This window comes from Hemibagrus wyckioides, linkage group LG26, assembly GCF_019097595.1.
Source record: "Hemibagrus wyckioides isolate EC202008001 linkage group LG26, SWU_Hwy_1.0, whole genome shotgun sequence".
Taxonomy (NCBI): Eukaryota; Metazoa; Chordata; class Actinopteri; order Siluriformes; family Bagridae; genus Hemibagrus; species Hemibagrus wyckioides.
The window spans coordinates 12221599-12236030 of record NC_080735.1 but is presented as its reverse complement, the minus strand read 5'-3'; the positions used below and the strand labels follow the sequence as shown (position 1 = coordinate 12236030).

The 14432-nt window shown below is 42.0% G+C and overlaps 2 protein-coding genes across 9 annotated transcripts in view; both read left to right on the top strand.

Annotated features, from left to right (window-relative positions):
* Positions 1 to 276: 276 nt before the first annotated feature.
* stn1 (STN1 subunit of CST complex) lies at positions 277 to 10595 on the top strand. Of its 4 annotated transcripts, none has more exons than XM_058380191.1 (10): positions 277 to 412; positions 1705 to 1858; positions 1975 to 2070; positions 2192 to 2269; positions 2362 to 2526; positions 3804 to 3930; positions 4734 to 4887; positions 7385 to 7510; positions 8036 to 8108; positions 9943 to 10594. In XM_058380191.1, the coding sequence occupies exons 2-10, from the start codon at positions 1726 to 1728 to the stop codon at positions 10098 to 10100; spliced, it is 1110 nt and encodes a 369-aa protein (XP_058236174.1). In that variant the 5' UTR covers positions 277 to 412; positions 1705 to 1725; the 3' UTR covers positions 10101 to 10594. The 4 variants fall into 4 exon arrangements, 3 of the variants coding, with proteins under 3 accessions (XP_058236174.1, XP_058236175.1, XP_058236173.1); XM_058380192.1 differs by lacking the exons at positions 277 to 412; positions 9943 to 10594 and adding exons at positions 466 to 749; positions 9154 to 9873; XR_009203652.1 differs by lacking the exon at positions 277 to 412 and adding an exon at positions 472 to 749 and having other exon boundaries at positions 7385 to 7514; positions 9943 to 9999.
* A 1243-nt stretch (positions 10596 to 11838) lies between these two features.
* sh3pxd2aa (SH3 and PX domains 2Aa) overlaps positions 11839 to 14432 on the top strand; it is a 123314-nt gene continuing 120720 nt past the window's right edge. For 3 of the 5 annotated variants that reach the window (XM_058380184.1, XM_058380186.1, XM_058380182.1), the window contains exon 1: positions 11839 to 12486. In XM_058380184.1, the coding sequence (XP_058236167.1) occupies positions 12415 to 12486 (72 nt within the window). In that variant the 5' untranslated portion in view covers positions 11839 to 12414. The remainder of the gene's footprint in view (positions 12487 to 14432) is intronic. The other 2 variants (XM_058380185.1, XM_058380183.1) reach the window with 1 other exon arrangement.

Genomic DNA, 14432 nt, shown 5'->3' with positions numbered 1-14432 from the left:
GACCTGTTCCCTGGAACATACTTGAAACTAGTAAATGTTATGTGGATACAATCAATCAATCAATCAATCAATCAATCAATCAATTGTTTTATCGGTTAGACTTGTCAGTAAATGCCCTGTGATGGACTGGCGACCTGTCCAGGGTGTGCCCCTGCCTTTCGCGCAGTGTGTGCTGGTATGGACTCCAGCAGATCCCCGTGACCCTAATCAGGAATAAAGTGGGTGTAGAAGATGGATGGATGGATGGATGGATGGACTTATCGGTGAATGTGGTACTGATGCTTTAACTGCTATACCCACTCAGTCCTATAGGCGGCGTTATAAACTCGAGGCGTCTATGTGACCGTCGGAGAAATTTTCGAAGAAGAAAATCATCTTGTTTCCTGTCAACAATGCGGTAGCTTCAGCACCAGTAAGTTATTTATTTATTTATTTGAGAGGGTTTTTCTTTCAAATGTAGTCCTCCATATTACATTTAACACGTGCATATTAATTTTAACACACATAACTAAATAGCTCATAAAGAAGAGGGCGTTTAATTAGTTAGCCAAAGTACAATTGACTCTTTCCTCACTGTATAAGTGCACTATTTGTTGTATGAAACAAGGAGCTTCTGCACTCTAAGTAGTGCACTACATATCCAGTGATGTGTCGTTTAGAACACAGCCATACAGCTGCGTCTGTATAACTGCAGATGTTATTCTAACCTGGGGGACAGACTGCTTACATCTGCCTTGCTTTCATCCTCAGTAGGTGGCTTTCAGTATGTTCACAAAGAGCAACGAAGCTCTATTTTCTTGCTAAAACAAGCATTGTATATTAAAAAGTTAAAATAAAGTCCTATAGAAACATGTCCATGTATTGGATTTTCTTTGAAACCACTAAACCAATACTGCAGTGCTTATACACTATTTTGCCAAAAGTTTTGGGACACCCCTCTAAATCATTGAATTCAGGTGTTGTTTTTCAGGGGTTTGGTTTGCCCCCCCGACTGGATCTTGACTGACCTGCACAGAGTCCTGACCTCAACCTGATAGACCACCTTTGGGATGAATTAGAGCGGAGACTGTGAGACAGGTCAAAACCGGGACGTCTGCCTTTACGTGCACATGAATGTAATATGGAGTTGTCCCACACTTTGCAGATATAACAGCTTTAACTCTTCTGGGAAGGCTTTCCACAAGGTTTAGGGGTGTGTTTATGGGAATTTTTGACCATTCCACTAGAAGCACATTTGTGAGGTCAGGCACTGATGTTGGACGAGAAGTTCTGGCTTACAGTCTCCACTCTAATTCATCCCAAAGGTGGTCTTTATGGACCTTGCTTTGTGCACTGGTGTACAGTCATGTTGGAACAGGAAGGGGCCATCCCCAAACTGTTCCCACAAAGTTGGGAGCATGAAATTGTCCAAAATGTCTTGGTATACTGAAGTATTATGAGTTCCTTTTACTGGAACTAAGGGGCCGAGTCCAAGCCCTGAAACACAACACCTGATTTCAATGATTTGGTGTCCCAAAACTTTTGGCAATATAGTGTCTTTCTGTAAAGCTGTCCATATTTAAAAACATCTATTCAAATAAAATGTAACTGAATTGAACTTGCTCCTGCCTCGAGATGAATAGATGAAGAGATGAATAAAGATCTTGGAGTTTCATTATCCTACTGATTAATGTGCTCTATTTGGTTTCTCTTTCTCATATTTAGGGTTTTTAGCATTCCTGCACTATGAGCAGTGATCAGGATGCAGCTGAAGATGAGCCTCCATCACTGCTGTGGGGACTGGACCCTGTGTTTTCTGCCTACGCCAGGCTTTATGTTAAAGACCTCCTGCAGATGAGAGAGTCTCGACAAGTGCCAGGTTTTCCACGTGCTAGATTTAAAGCATGACATCTTGACGCAACAGCAGGGCTTAGTTGTAGTTGTAGTTGTATACTAAAAAATCATTTCTTTAGTACATATTATTACCATCCACAGGAGTCTACTTCTATAAAAGTCACCCGCTGTACCAGGTGGATGTACTGGGCACTGTGGTGTACAGACGGGAGAGAGATGACTTTTATTGCTATGGAGGTAAACCTGATTCATGTGTCTTGTACTGTAAAAGTTCCTTGTTGTTTAAATTGTTGTTTAAACTCAAATTACGGTGAAGTACTTCCCTTTATGTTGATTAGGGTTTGTTTTATATATTTAGTGGATGATGGTACCGGAGTCATCAGCTGCCTCTGCTGGAAGGAAGAGAAATGGCAAAATCATGGAGACTCGGGAAAAAGTATGGTTTTCATATCCACCTTGATTTCATTCATTATTCACCACATTCCTTTTTTTTTTAAGTCTAAACCAAAGCTGTAATTATTATTTTAGCTGCTGGGGGTCCTGCTGGAGGTGGATTTAACATAGAGGAACAGTTGAGGAAGCTCCAGGAGGCACAGAGGAGCAGCACAGTGCTGGAGATTGGAGATCTCCTTCGAGTACGTGGTTGCCTTAAAACCTCACGTGAGCAGAGAGAGATCCAGACTTCCTTGTTTTGTAAGCAACTCTCACATACATGAGCCATCTTAAGTGAACCCTTATACAGACATTACAAATTCTTTATACAAGATTAAGGACTTGAGATTCTCCAGGAATTTATTTTAACTTAAAGACTGTTAAATGTGAAGCTGACCTGATTAATTTTGGCATTCTGTTGGAGTGTGTTACACATCTGGAATCTGAAATGTAACACATATTTATTGATCAGCCTTTTTTTGTGTAATTTATGTGTAAGGTTTTGAATTTAATATACTCCGTGCTCTTCAGGACACAGCCACTGAAATGTTTAGCTACTCTCATGAGCAGCAGTCCTGCACGCTGTAGAATGACTCTTACTCACTATATACACCGATCAGCCATAACATTATGAACACCTGACAGATGACATGAATAACACTGATGATCTCCTCATCATGGCACCTGTTAGTGGGTGGGATATATTAGAGGCAGCAAGTGAACATTTTGTCCTCAAAGTTGATGTGTTAGAAGCAGGAAAAATGGACAAGTGTAAGGATTTGAGCGAGTTTGATGAAGGGCCAAATTGTGATGGCTAGACCACTGGATCAGAGCATCTCCAAAACTGCAGCTCTTGTGGGGTGTTCCCGGTCTGCAGTGGTCAGTCTCTATCAAAAGTGGTCCAAGGAAGGAACAGTGGTGAACCGGTGACAGGGTCATGGGTGGCCAAGGTTCATTGATGCACGTGGGGAGTGAAGGCTGGCCCGTGTGATCCGATCCAACAGACGAGCTACTGTTGCTCAGATTGCTGAAGAAGTTAATGCTGGTTCTGATAGAAAGGTGTCAGAATACACAGTGCATGATGGGTCAGGGCTGTTTCGGCAGCAAAAGGATGACCAACACAATATTAGGCAGGTGGTCATAATGTTATGCAAGTGGACTATATGTTGTATGTAACAAGGGCTTCTGCACTCTAAGCGGTGCATTATATATCCAGTACTGTGTCATTTAGAATACAGCCATACAGGTGCAGATGTTATACAGCTACTCTGATGAGCAGCAGTCCTGCAGGCAGAAACACCTTGATAGTTCCAGGAAGGCAAATAACTACTTGTTATAACTGTGGTGAGCATCTCAGAACACACAAAACAACGATCCTCAATGCCAGTGGGCTGAAAGAGCAGAAGACACCGGCCACAGACTCATAGAACTGAAGAAAAGGCAAAGTTTTTCCCATCATGACACGGTCCAGTGTTCTAGTCATGGTGAGTTGAATGAAGTTGTGTATTTTCTGTTTCTTGTGGGTTTTTTGTGTACAGATAAAGTGAATGATCCTGTGATGAGTGTGCAGATCTCCTGGATGTTGGAGATGCCTCAGCTCTACAGAGACTGCTATGACAAACCATTCCATATCCCATCCAATGAGCTTAGTGCAGGCTCTACAGAGTGAGTCAGTTATAGAATATCTATCTATCTATCTATCTATCTATCTATCTATCTATCTATCTATCTATCTATCTATCTATCTATCTATCTATCTATCTATCTATCCGTCTATCCGTCTATCCGTCTATCCGTCTATCTATCTATCACACTGATCAGCCATAACATTAACATTGTCTAGGTCCTCTTCAGCCACCAAAACAGCTCTGCCTCATTGAGGCATGGACTCCACAAGACCTCTTCTAGTGTGCTGTGATATCTGGCACCAAGATGTTAGCAGCAGATCCTTTAAGTCCTGTAAGTTGTGAGGTGGAGCCTTCATGGATCAGACTTGTTTGTCCAGCACATCCCACACATGCTCGATTGGATTGAGATCTGTGGGATCGTACCAGACGGGTTAGCCCTGACTTCTCATGAGCATTACTGAGCCATGGGCACTGTCAGTGGTTCACAGATTGTCCTTCTTTGGACCACTTTTGTTCGACATTAACCACTGCATAGCAGAAACACCCCACTGCTGGTTCGAAGATGACCCAGTCGTCTAACCATCACAAGTAACAGCTGCTTCTAACACATCAGCTTCCAGAGCTAAATGTTCACTGCTGACAGATGTCACTGTAATGAGATATCACTGTTATGGCTAATCAGTGTATATATGCTTCATCAGATGTCCAGCTGTAAATCCACAAGGAACATATGCCAGCGTTTCCACCCAATCAGAGCAATTTGTGTGGTCACTTGTTGAAGATCTGTACTTGCTCAGTGACTTGTGCCAGGAGATATTTGCTTTGTTTTTTTAATGGCAGACTCTCAGGTTTCCAGTCCGTCCTGTGTCAGTCGGTTCCCATCTTGAAGGAGTTCCTAAAAGAGAAGGAGGTGATCAGGTTTCGTCCTTATGATGTCGAGTATCTCTTACACCCGCTGTTCCAACAGCCTGCTCCAAGCACGTCAGCGCAACAGGTAAGAGCACATGACCTAACGATCGTCCAGTTTAATCATGACACATGCTATAAAATATATTATACAGTGCATTCAGATGCACAGTACTCCTGTTTAGGTAAAGGTGAACTGTAATTGGTATTCTGTTCACAGATCATATTTTGTAGGCTGTAATTATATACAGGAACATTTGTTTTTATGGATTACATTGCTTTGGGATTCATCTGGCCATGATAATGAGAAAAGATGCAGCCTCTTGGGTAATTATAAAAGTGAGAAATATGTGTGGAAGTATGTCAGAAGGAGACAATTCAACAGTAAGGATGCAGGGCATGTACATTTTTGTTAAAACTGAGGAAAGTGATGATAATTCAATCGGGATAAAAAAAAAAAACTTGTTTAGCTTGGAAAAGCTAAACATCACATTCTAAACTTTAGGCACACAAGTAGTATGTTTGAGAGAGAGAGAGAGAGAGAGAGAGCAAGAGAGAGAGAGAGAGAGAGAGAGAGAGAGAGAGAGAGAGAGAGAGAGAGAGAGAGAGAGAGAGAGAGAGAGAGAGAGAGCAAGACTGAGAGAGAGAGAGAGCAAGACAGAGAGAGAGTGAAAGAGAGTGAGTGAGAGAGAGAGAATGAGAGAGAGAGAGCAAGACAGAGATTGAGAGAGAGAGAGAGTGAGAGAAAGAGAGCAAGACAGAGAGTGTGAGAGAGAGAGCAAGACAGGGAGTGAGAGAGAGAGAGAGAGAGAGAGAGAGTGAGAGACAGTGAGAGAGAGAGAGAGAGAGCAAGACAGAGAGTGAGAGAGAGAGAGAGAGAGAGAGAGAGAGAGCAAGAGAGAGAGAGAGAGAGAGCAAGACAGAGAGAGAGCAAGAGAGAGAGAGAGAGAGAGAGAGAGAGAGAGAGAGAGAGCAAGACAGAGTGAGAGAGTGAGAGAGAGAGAGCAAGACTGAGAGAGAGAGAGAGAGAGAGAGAGAGTGAAAGAGAGTGAGTGAGAGAGAGAGAATGAGAGAGAGAGAGCAAGACAGAGATTGAGAGAGAGAGAGAGAGTGAGAGAAAGAGAGCAAGACAGAGAGTGTGAGAGAGAGAGCAAGACAGGGAGTGAGAGAGAGAGAGAGAGAGAGAGTGAGAGACAGTGAGAGAGAGAGAGAGAGAGCAAGACAGAGAGTGAGAGAGAGAGAGAGAGAGAGAGAGAGAGAGAGAGAGCAAGACAGAGAGTGAGAGAGAGAGAGCAAGACAGAGAGTGAGAGAGAGTGAGAGAGAGCACGACAGAGATTGAGAGAGAGAGAGCAAGACTGAGAGAGAGAGAGAGAGTGAAAGAGAGAGAGAGAGAGAGAGACCAAGACAGAGATTGAGAGAGAGAGAGAGAGAGAGAGAGAGAGAGCAATACAGAGAGTGTGAGAGAGAGAGCAAGACAGGGAGTGAGAGAGAGAGAGAGAGTGAGAGACAGTGAGAGAGAGAGAGAGAGCAAGACAGAGAGTGAGAGAGAGAGAGAGAGAGAGAGAGAGCAAGACAGAGAGTGAGAGAGAGAGAGCAAGACAGAGAGTGAGAGAGAGAGAGCAAGACAGAGAGTGAGAGAGAGTGAGAGAGAGCACGACAGAGATTGAGAGAGAGAGAGCAAGACAGAGAGTGAGAGAGAGTGAGAGAGAGAGAGAGAGAGACCAAGACAGAGATTGAGAGAGAGAGAGAGAGCAAGACAGAGAGTGTGAGAGAGAGAGCAAGACAGGGAGTGAGAGAGAGAGAGAGAGAGAGTGAGAGACAGTGAGAGAGAGAGAGAGAGAGAGAGAGAGAGAGAGAGAGAGAGCAAGCAAGACAGAGAGTGTGAGAGAGAGAGCAAGACAGGGAGTGAGAGAGAGAGAGAGAGAGAGAGAGAGAGAGAGAGAGAGAGAGAGAGCAAGACAGAGAGTGAGAGAGAGAGAGAGAGAGAGAGCAAGACAGAGAGTGAGAGACAGAGAGCAAGAGAGAGTGAGAGAGAGTGAGAGAGAGTGAGAGAGAGTGAGAGAGAGTGAGAGCACGACAGAGATTGAGAGAGAGAGAGCAAGACAGAGATTGAGAGAGAGAGAGAGAGACCAAGACAGAGATTGAGAGAGAGAGAGAGAGAGAGAGAGAGAGAGAGACCAAGACAGAGATTGAGAGAGAGAGAGAGAGAGAGAGAGAGCAAGATAGAGAGTGAGAGAGAGAGAGAGAGAAACAAAGTGAAAAGGTGGTGAGAACTCTGGTGCTATCTTTACAATTAAGATGCATTACTTTGAGTTCAGCAGTTTAGAATGCGTCAAACCTCACATCCTAATTTTCTGCAACTAGCTTGCGATAGCATTTTACTGCCAGAGAGCGTAAAAACTTCCTAAAGATTTAATAGCAAGCGTTACCAGACTGCATTCACATTAGAACACTATCACATGTAAATATTGTGTTTTACTAATTATGTTCCTGTTCTTTGTTCATTGATTCACATGCGTGATGAATTATCTCAGTAATGGGTTCTGTGTGTTTGGTGTGTGTGTGTGTGTGTGTGTGTTTTTAGGAGCTTGATTCTGTTCAGTCGATAATCCCGGCCCAGATCAGGAACCTCCTTAAAGAGACCCTGAAGATTTTGCAGGAGGAGGGAGAGATATTCCGCAAAGTCCTGTCTCAGGATGAGGTGTACAATGTAGGCAAGGGCATTTTCAGCCTCAACACACAACACACACACACACACAGAGGGGGGGACACAAGAGAGAGAGGAGAGAGAGCGTGGGGGGAAGAGAGAGAGGGAGAGAGAGAGAGGAAGAGAGAAGGGAGAGAGAGAGAGAGGAAGAGACAAGAGAGAGAGAGAGTAGGTCAGTATGTACTTGTGAGAGCTGTATTTTTATTACACAAAATGACTTTTAATACTTCTGTATTTCTGTGCTTTCAGTTTACTGGGTAATCTCTAACACTCATTTCTATAACAGCAAGTTCACTCACTAATAAACTGTTCAAGCCGTTATCTGAATTCAATCCAGTGTCTCCGTGGCTGATTTTCCAAATAATCTTCTATATAGAACCATCATACCACCATAAATAGCGAATAAATGCAGGCCTGATCCTGAGCTAGATTAAAATGGCTTTTTCTTATGGAATACGTATTACAGATAGCTATTACTTTTGTAATGTATGATGTATTGGAATCATTTCCTATGTGCATCTCCTGCAGGTAACTGAACACGACAAAGATCTGCTCGCGGCGATTTGTGACATCCTCAGAGAGGACTGCAAAAGAGAGAAATGTAAGTTCGCTATTCTGCCTCTGGATATCTTTCATTCTCTGCTTTATCACCTGAATCAATTATTCTTTTAGCAGAAATAGGGTATACCAGGTTTTCACCGGGTATACAGTATGGAATTACAGTTATGTAAAGTGATATTAGACAGTCAAGCAGCTTGTGTTTCTTTTCTTTTAGTTTTTCATACTTTCAGGATTAAACATGGCTGAGGAAAGTAACTCTCGAGTTACTCTTCCTACCTTAAAGCTGATGATTTTCCATTAAGTGTATTCTTCTTTATACTGGATGTGAGGCCCTTAACTCTCAATTGCTTAGTTGTATAAAATAAGATAAAAATATAAGTCGCTCTGGATAAGGGCATCTGCTAAATGACAGAAATGTATACTATTAAAATGCTATATTTATTAATGACAAACATCTTGTGCTTTTTAAACACTGCTGAAGAGCCAAACAAAACCCCAAACTAGTTTATTTCTTCACTTACTCTCATTGAGAACTTTTATAAGGAACACTATGGCCTCACTTTGCTCTCAAAACAGCGTCAGTTCATCATGGCATGGATTCCACGAGATGTCAGAAACATTCATTTGAGATCCAGTATCCATGTTGGTATGATCGAGGCTTGTCTTTTTGCTCTCTTGAAGTTAAGAAAATAGTCACTGCATGTTTTCATGTTAGCAAAAAGGTAGAACTGACACTGGAGACTCCTTCCATAAAAAAAAGTCATAAAAAGTGAATGTGTTGTAACTATAGAAACAATAATGTGTACAGAAACAGTAATAGGCGTTTGAATATAAAGCCGTGGAACCAGTACTGCTGTCAAAGCTGCTGTTACAGACAACTAATCAACACCTTTATAATGAAGTGGTGTACATCATGGTGTGGTAGCAGCTGTGCTCATAATAATTCTGCAGTCCAATAAAGACAATCTGTATAATATATAAGCTTTAAAATTAAGACACATTTTCCAGGGAATGAATTATACACTATATTGCCAAAGGTTTTGGGACACCCCTCCAAATCATTGAATTCCGGTGTTGTTTTTCAGGGGTTGGACTCGGCCCCTTAGTTCCAGTGAAAGGAACGCTTCAGCATACCAAGATATTTTGGACAATTTCATGCTCCCAACTTTGTGGGAACAGTTTGGGGATGACCCCTTCCTGTTCCAACATGACTGTACACCAGTGCACAAAGCAAGGTCCATAAAGACATGGATGAGTGAGTTTGGTGTGGAGGAACTTCACAGAGTCCTGACCTCAACCTGACAGAACACCTTTGGGATGAATTAGAGCGGAGACTGTGAGCCAGACCTTCTCGTCCAACATCAGTGCCTGACCTCACAAATGCACTTCTAGAGGAATGGTCAAAAATTCCCATAAACACACTCCTAAACCTTGTGGAAATCCTTCCCAGAGGAGTTGAAGCTTACAGATCTAACAGGCGTCCCAAAACTTTTGGCAATATAGTGTATGAGACTCACATGAACTGAAAACTACTGGATAAATATCCATTACAGCTCCTTTTCAGGAAGGATTATTGTTTGTTGTTTGTTTTATGCCAGATGATTTTGAGCTGAGAGGTTTACCCCTGGGTTCTGAAATCCACGTTCAAGAAAACATATGAAAAACATATAAAACAAAGCAAAAAAAAAAAAAAAAAAAAGAATAGTTCAGAAACCATGGCCATGTGTGCAGCAGTGTTTTATTGCAACCAGTTTTATTAATATAAAGAGATCCAGCTGATGTCACAGTCCCTGACTTACAGATCAGAAATGTTCCAAATAAGATCCGAATATAATAAGTAAAATAACATCCTTGCTTATGTTGTCTGGTTTCAGATGCTGAGAAGGGCTGCCATGAGCTGCACATCTTGTCCAGTGTGAGGCAGCGTTACAGCCGTAACCTGAGCAGAGAAGCCCTGGATGTGGCGCTGAAGCACTTAGAGTGTAACAGTGACATCATCAGTACAGCAGATGCCCATTACACTGTTCTATAATAATGAGGACTGAAACATTCCAGGAAACCTACACACCCCAAACCTTTTATTATCTCTAAGCGAAGGATATTTAGGTCTAGAGTTTCTTAAAGTGTCTGGTTGGAGTCATCATGGCACTGTGCAGGAGCTTGCTGTGTGTAAATTTCTCAAAACTATCTTTTATTTGCTGTTGACGGACTTCATAATCATCATTTGCTTCCTGTTTTACACACAGGAATCATTTTACATATTGTTTTAGCACAGTGATTTTCTTAATTGGTGTATAAAAGATGCTATTCGATCATGTTTAATCCATTTAATTCAGTGATCACGCAAGCTCCAGAGTCATACATCTACAGAGCAAGACTTTGCTAAGGGTTCAAATTATTATCAGTTTTTTAACAAGCAATAAAGTTTATTTTTTGATAAATTGACAGACGAACTGTATGAAAAAAATGATCAGTGTTCTCTATATGGCAAATTTGCCTAGCATTAAAATTTATTATTATTATTATTATTATTATTATTATTATTATTATTTCCTCCAACTGAAAATAATATTTGGAAGTGTATATTTTCTTTAAAAAAAAAATAAACTAAAGATGTTTTGCAATATTATTTTTGTGGTTATTGAAATTTTTCGCCAACTTAGTCTGAGGAGAGCTTTTACAAAGCTAGCACAGAGGTGAGATTAGTCATGAGATCACAATTAATTTTTACACATTAAACAAATGCCCTAAAAATAGAGTAGGAAATGTGTGAAACAAACAGTATGATGACTTCATACAGGATGAATGAACGTACACACCATGTAAATGGAGAGCGTTTGGGCGATACATGGCCACAGGGGGGTGCCATAATCAAATCAATAGCCAGCTGTTGACGAGCACATCTGTATCCATGCAGTTTTCTTGGGCTGCCGTCCTATTGGCAGCGGCCCATATGTCTAATCTAATAAATAGTATTGGATTTATTCAGCAACTTTTTGTTATGGGAACTGATAAGCTGATTATGTGCTACAAATGTGTTGGTGCTGTTTATCCCACTTAAACTTAACTGAGCCGGAAGAGGATCATTAAAAATAACTGGATAGATTCCACTTGGTGCCACAATGACCTGAGTTATAATACCCCACCACATTAATGGCAAGAAAACAAGCAGCAGATGTGCATTTGTTTGGGCTCCAATTCCTTCTGCTTTCACTCTGGCTTCTTATTCCTCTCCTGCAAATATCCAGTTGCACACTGCCAGCCCGGCCCACTGACTGCACACACAGGCCTACAAGTAAAACTGGGATTCGATTCAGAATAGGAGTCGATTCGCGGATTGCAAGAATCAAAGGAATCAAGTTCAAAGCTTTAGACTCACTGTTACACGGTGAAATTGATTCGGGTTCAAAGTTCGCGCAGAGAATGCGCTTAGATTACTTTATGAAACACGGCAAAGTGTGAAATTTATTGTCCTACAATACATCAGCTTTAATATTTAAGGCGACTCACATCTTAAGGCTCATTCTAATTAGCCAGATGATTTAATGCAGCGTTTAAATCAGTCACCCCTGAGAGTTTATATACATTAAAGTATTATTAGTTAAGTATATTAGCGTCAGCTTAATCACCGAGGATTCACCGAGTTAGCTATACAAGGGCATGCGTCTCGACTAGATGATCGGCCGGAATCGGCTCCCGGAATCGACTCCCAAACCCTCGGATTCGAACAGCCCTGCCGCTGAAAAGCCCAAGCGCGAGCCTTAAAGCCAACGGGATCGCGCGCTCACATTTAAAGGAGAAGCCGTGGGCTTCTGGTAGCCAGCGCGCTCACGTTTAACCACGTTCATAGCCAGGCTATTGTAGTTTATCACACACTATTCAAGTACTTCATTATTTACATAACATACATACATATTTTTTCTTTCTTTCTTTCTTACAGCGCGGACGTTAATAGTGTTTCGGTTCGGACCGACCAGGGACGTGTCAGTTTGGATCCTCGTCGAGCTCCACGGGAAAGGGAAGATCGATTCCGCCGTTAGAATAGAATGGATACCGAGATTTATTTTTCCACCACGAGGCGCTGATAAATAAGTTGGAGTGCTCGGTATTTCTGTCGAAGCGCCACTGCGCAGAGGAAAGTGTGCCGGCGGTACAAAGCGGACGGTTCGAGAGGAAACACTCGAGCGCTTTCATGAGGAGAAGAACAGCGGCGTTATTCGAGCAAACCTCTTCGTGACTGTCCCGCTCTGTGTCCCGATCTACCGCCCAGTTTAGCCCATTACAGCCTGGGATTTTTCTTTCTCCTTTTCTTTTTTTTATTCCTTTCAGCACCCACCGGTTCAGCCATGCAGCTCCGGACCGTTCTGGATGTGAAAGTGGTGGACGTGGAGAAAAGGCGGCATCCTTCCAAACACTACGTGAGTACCGTTAGGGGCCTTTAATCCGATATACCTGACAGCTCCTGGACTAGTCAAGAGTCAGGGGCTGCGATTAATTCCCGTTTTAAGATTTATTGTCCTGTGCTAAGGGTCCGTGCACGCGCGCTAACATGGGACGACCGGAAGCGGTTCGTTATTGATAAAGCCGCCGCTTGAGGATGCGGAGCAATGACGTCATGCGCGCGATCGGTTTGTTTTGATTGTGTCTCTGGATTGTGACATGGCCAAAAAAGCCGAGGCAGATCGTAAACACCCCCCCCCTCCCCATCTGTGAATATACACCGCTTTGACTTTTTACAGCTCAGATGTGTGACGCTTGAATTTCACATAACACGGGTGCAAGTCACACTGGAACCGATTTATTAATCGGTGTTTGGTACACTGACTTGCATCTGCATGCACACTACACTACTAACTGGATAAGCTACTATGATAGGTATAACAGATAAAATATACTGTAACATGCACATGTTCATATCAGTTCATAATCAAGTGTCACTAGCTTGTTTTCTTTGACCCGAGCTCATGTTCTGTACTCACCCCTTTAGATGATCCAGATGTTAGTTGATACAGATCCATGAAGTGAACTGATGAGCTCCTTTCAGAACAAACTACTAAAACACGCCAGCATATCCCATGCACGTTAAAAGTTGAGGAAGCTAGTGCAAAAAAATAAAATAAAATAAAAAAATTCATTTCAAATAGAGTGTGTGCATGAGAGTACTACTAATGTTGTACAGACTTGACCAGAGCACCAGCAAAAACATCAGTACGTGCATAAGTCTTACCATGGAAATATAAAGCACACAGGAACTGGACACTAATATTATTTTTATGCCCTTTTTTTATCTGCCCATGGTGCATGGTTTCAACTAAAGCTTCGACACTATCTGTTGAAATTTCGAAATTCGGATTATTCTCATTTCATAATCATCTTTTAATCCCAAACTCTAATGTCTTTAAGTGCATAGCAAAAGCCACATGAAACGGCCTTGCTGTTCCAATGCTTTCGCAGGGGACTGTATTAATAATTAATGTTCTGCAAAAATGTGTATATAATGTCAAATCTATAACATAGATAAACTGCTATATATCTGTAATACATGAATAAGTAATATGGTCTGCATTTTTTCCTGTAAAGACACCTGACCAGACATGCACACTTTCTTACACTATGAGATATTTCTGTTAAGTGAGTGCTGGCTTTTAACATTTTCCAGAAAGTAGGAGAAAATGCAACAATAAAAATGAATTTTAATGTCTAGTGACTCACACTGTAGTAGGTTTTTGGATGAAGTGCTCGTGCGATTCTTTCAGAGAAGGCTATATGGATGTACATTTACATGATATTGAGATGACATCATCATTATCCCCAGCTCTGAACCCCAAACTGATCCCAGATCAGCAGAACTAAGCGGCAGTTCATTGCATGGAACAGTAGAGAGACCTTTTTTTTCTGCCCTACATTTTTCTTCCTCCACTCTCCCCAGGGAGAGCAAAAGAGAGGTGACAAAAACCAACAGAGACTCATCCCTTAGTTTCACACAGGCCAAGAGAGCGAGAGAAGGAAAGAAAGAGGAGCTCATTTTCTGTGTTTGTCCAACAGCTGGAGATGCTTTTCCTGTGAGGGGAGGGGGTAGGTAGAGATAGCGTTTAAGAGAGAGAGAGGGGGTTTTCTACCCAGCTTTTAATCCCAAAGAATTGCGCTGACTAGAGGAAAGACGACCATTTCCTCATTTTCAGCAATTCCTTTACATCTGTCAGTGATGTGTGTGCCCCCTTTTTTTTTTACACAGCTCTCAGGCCATGACAAAGGATGTGGTCACCATTCCGGCCTTGAATGTACCAGTTTGGTCAGTATTAGTAAGCCGTATACGTACGGCCGTTTAAAAAGAGCGGGCGAGGAGGAGTGGAAATATTGCATG

What these genes read in the sequence shown, in the direction of transcription:
- stn1 (XM_058380190.1), top strand. Translation starts at nt 1,726, where the DNA reads ATGAGCAGTGATCAGGATGCAGCTGAAGATGAGCCTCCATCACTGCTG. An exon ending in TCATGGAGACTCGGGAAAAA is followed by an intron (nt 2,270 to 2,361) that starts GTATGGTTTTCA and finishes TTATTATTTTAG; the next exon opens with CTGCTGGGGGTCCTGCTGGA. An exon ending in GATCCAGACTTCCTTGTTTT is followed by an intron (nt 2,527 to 3,803) that starts GTAAGCAACTCT and finishes TTTTGTGTACAG; the next exon opens with ATAAAGTGAATGATCCTGTG.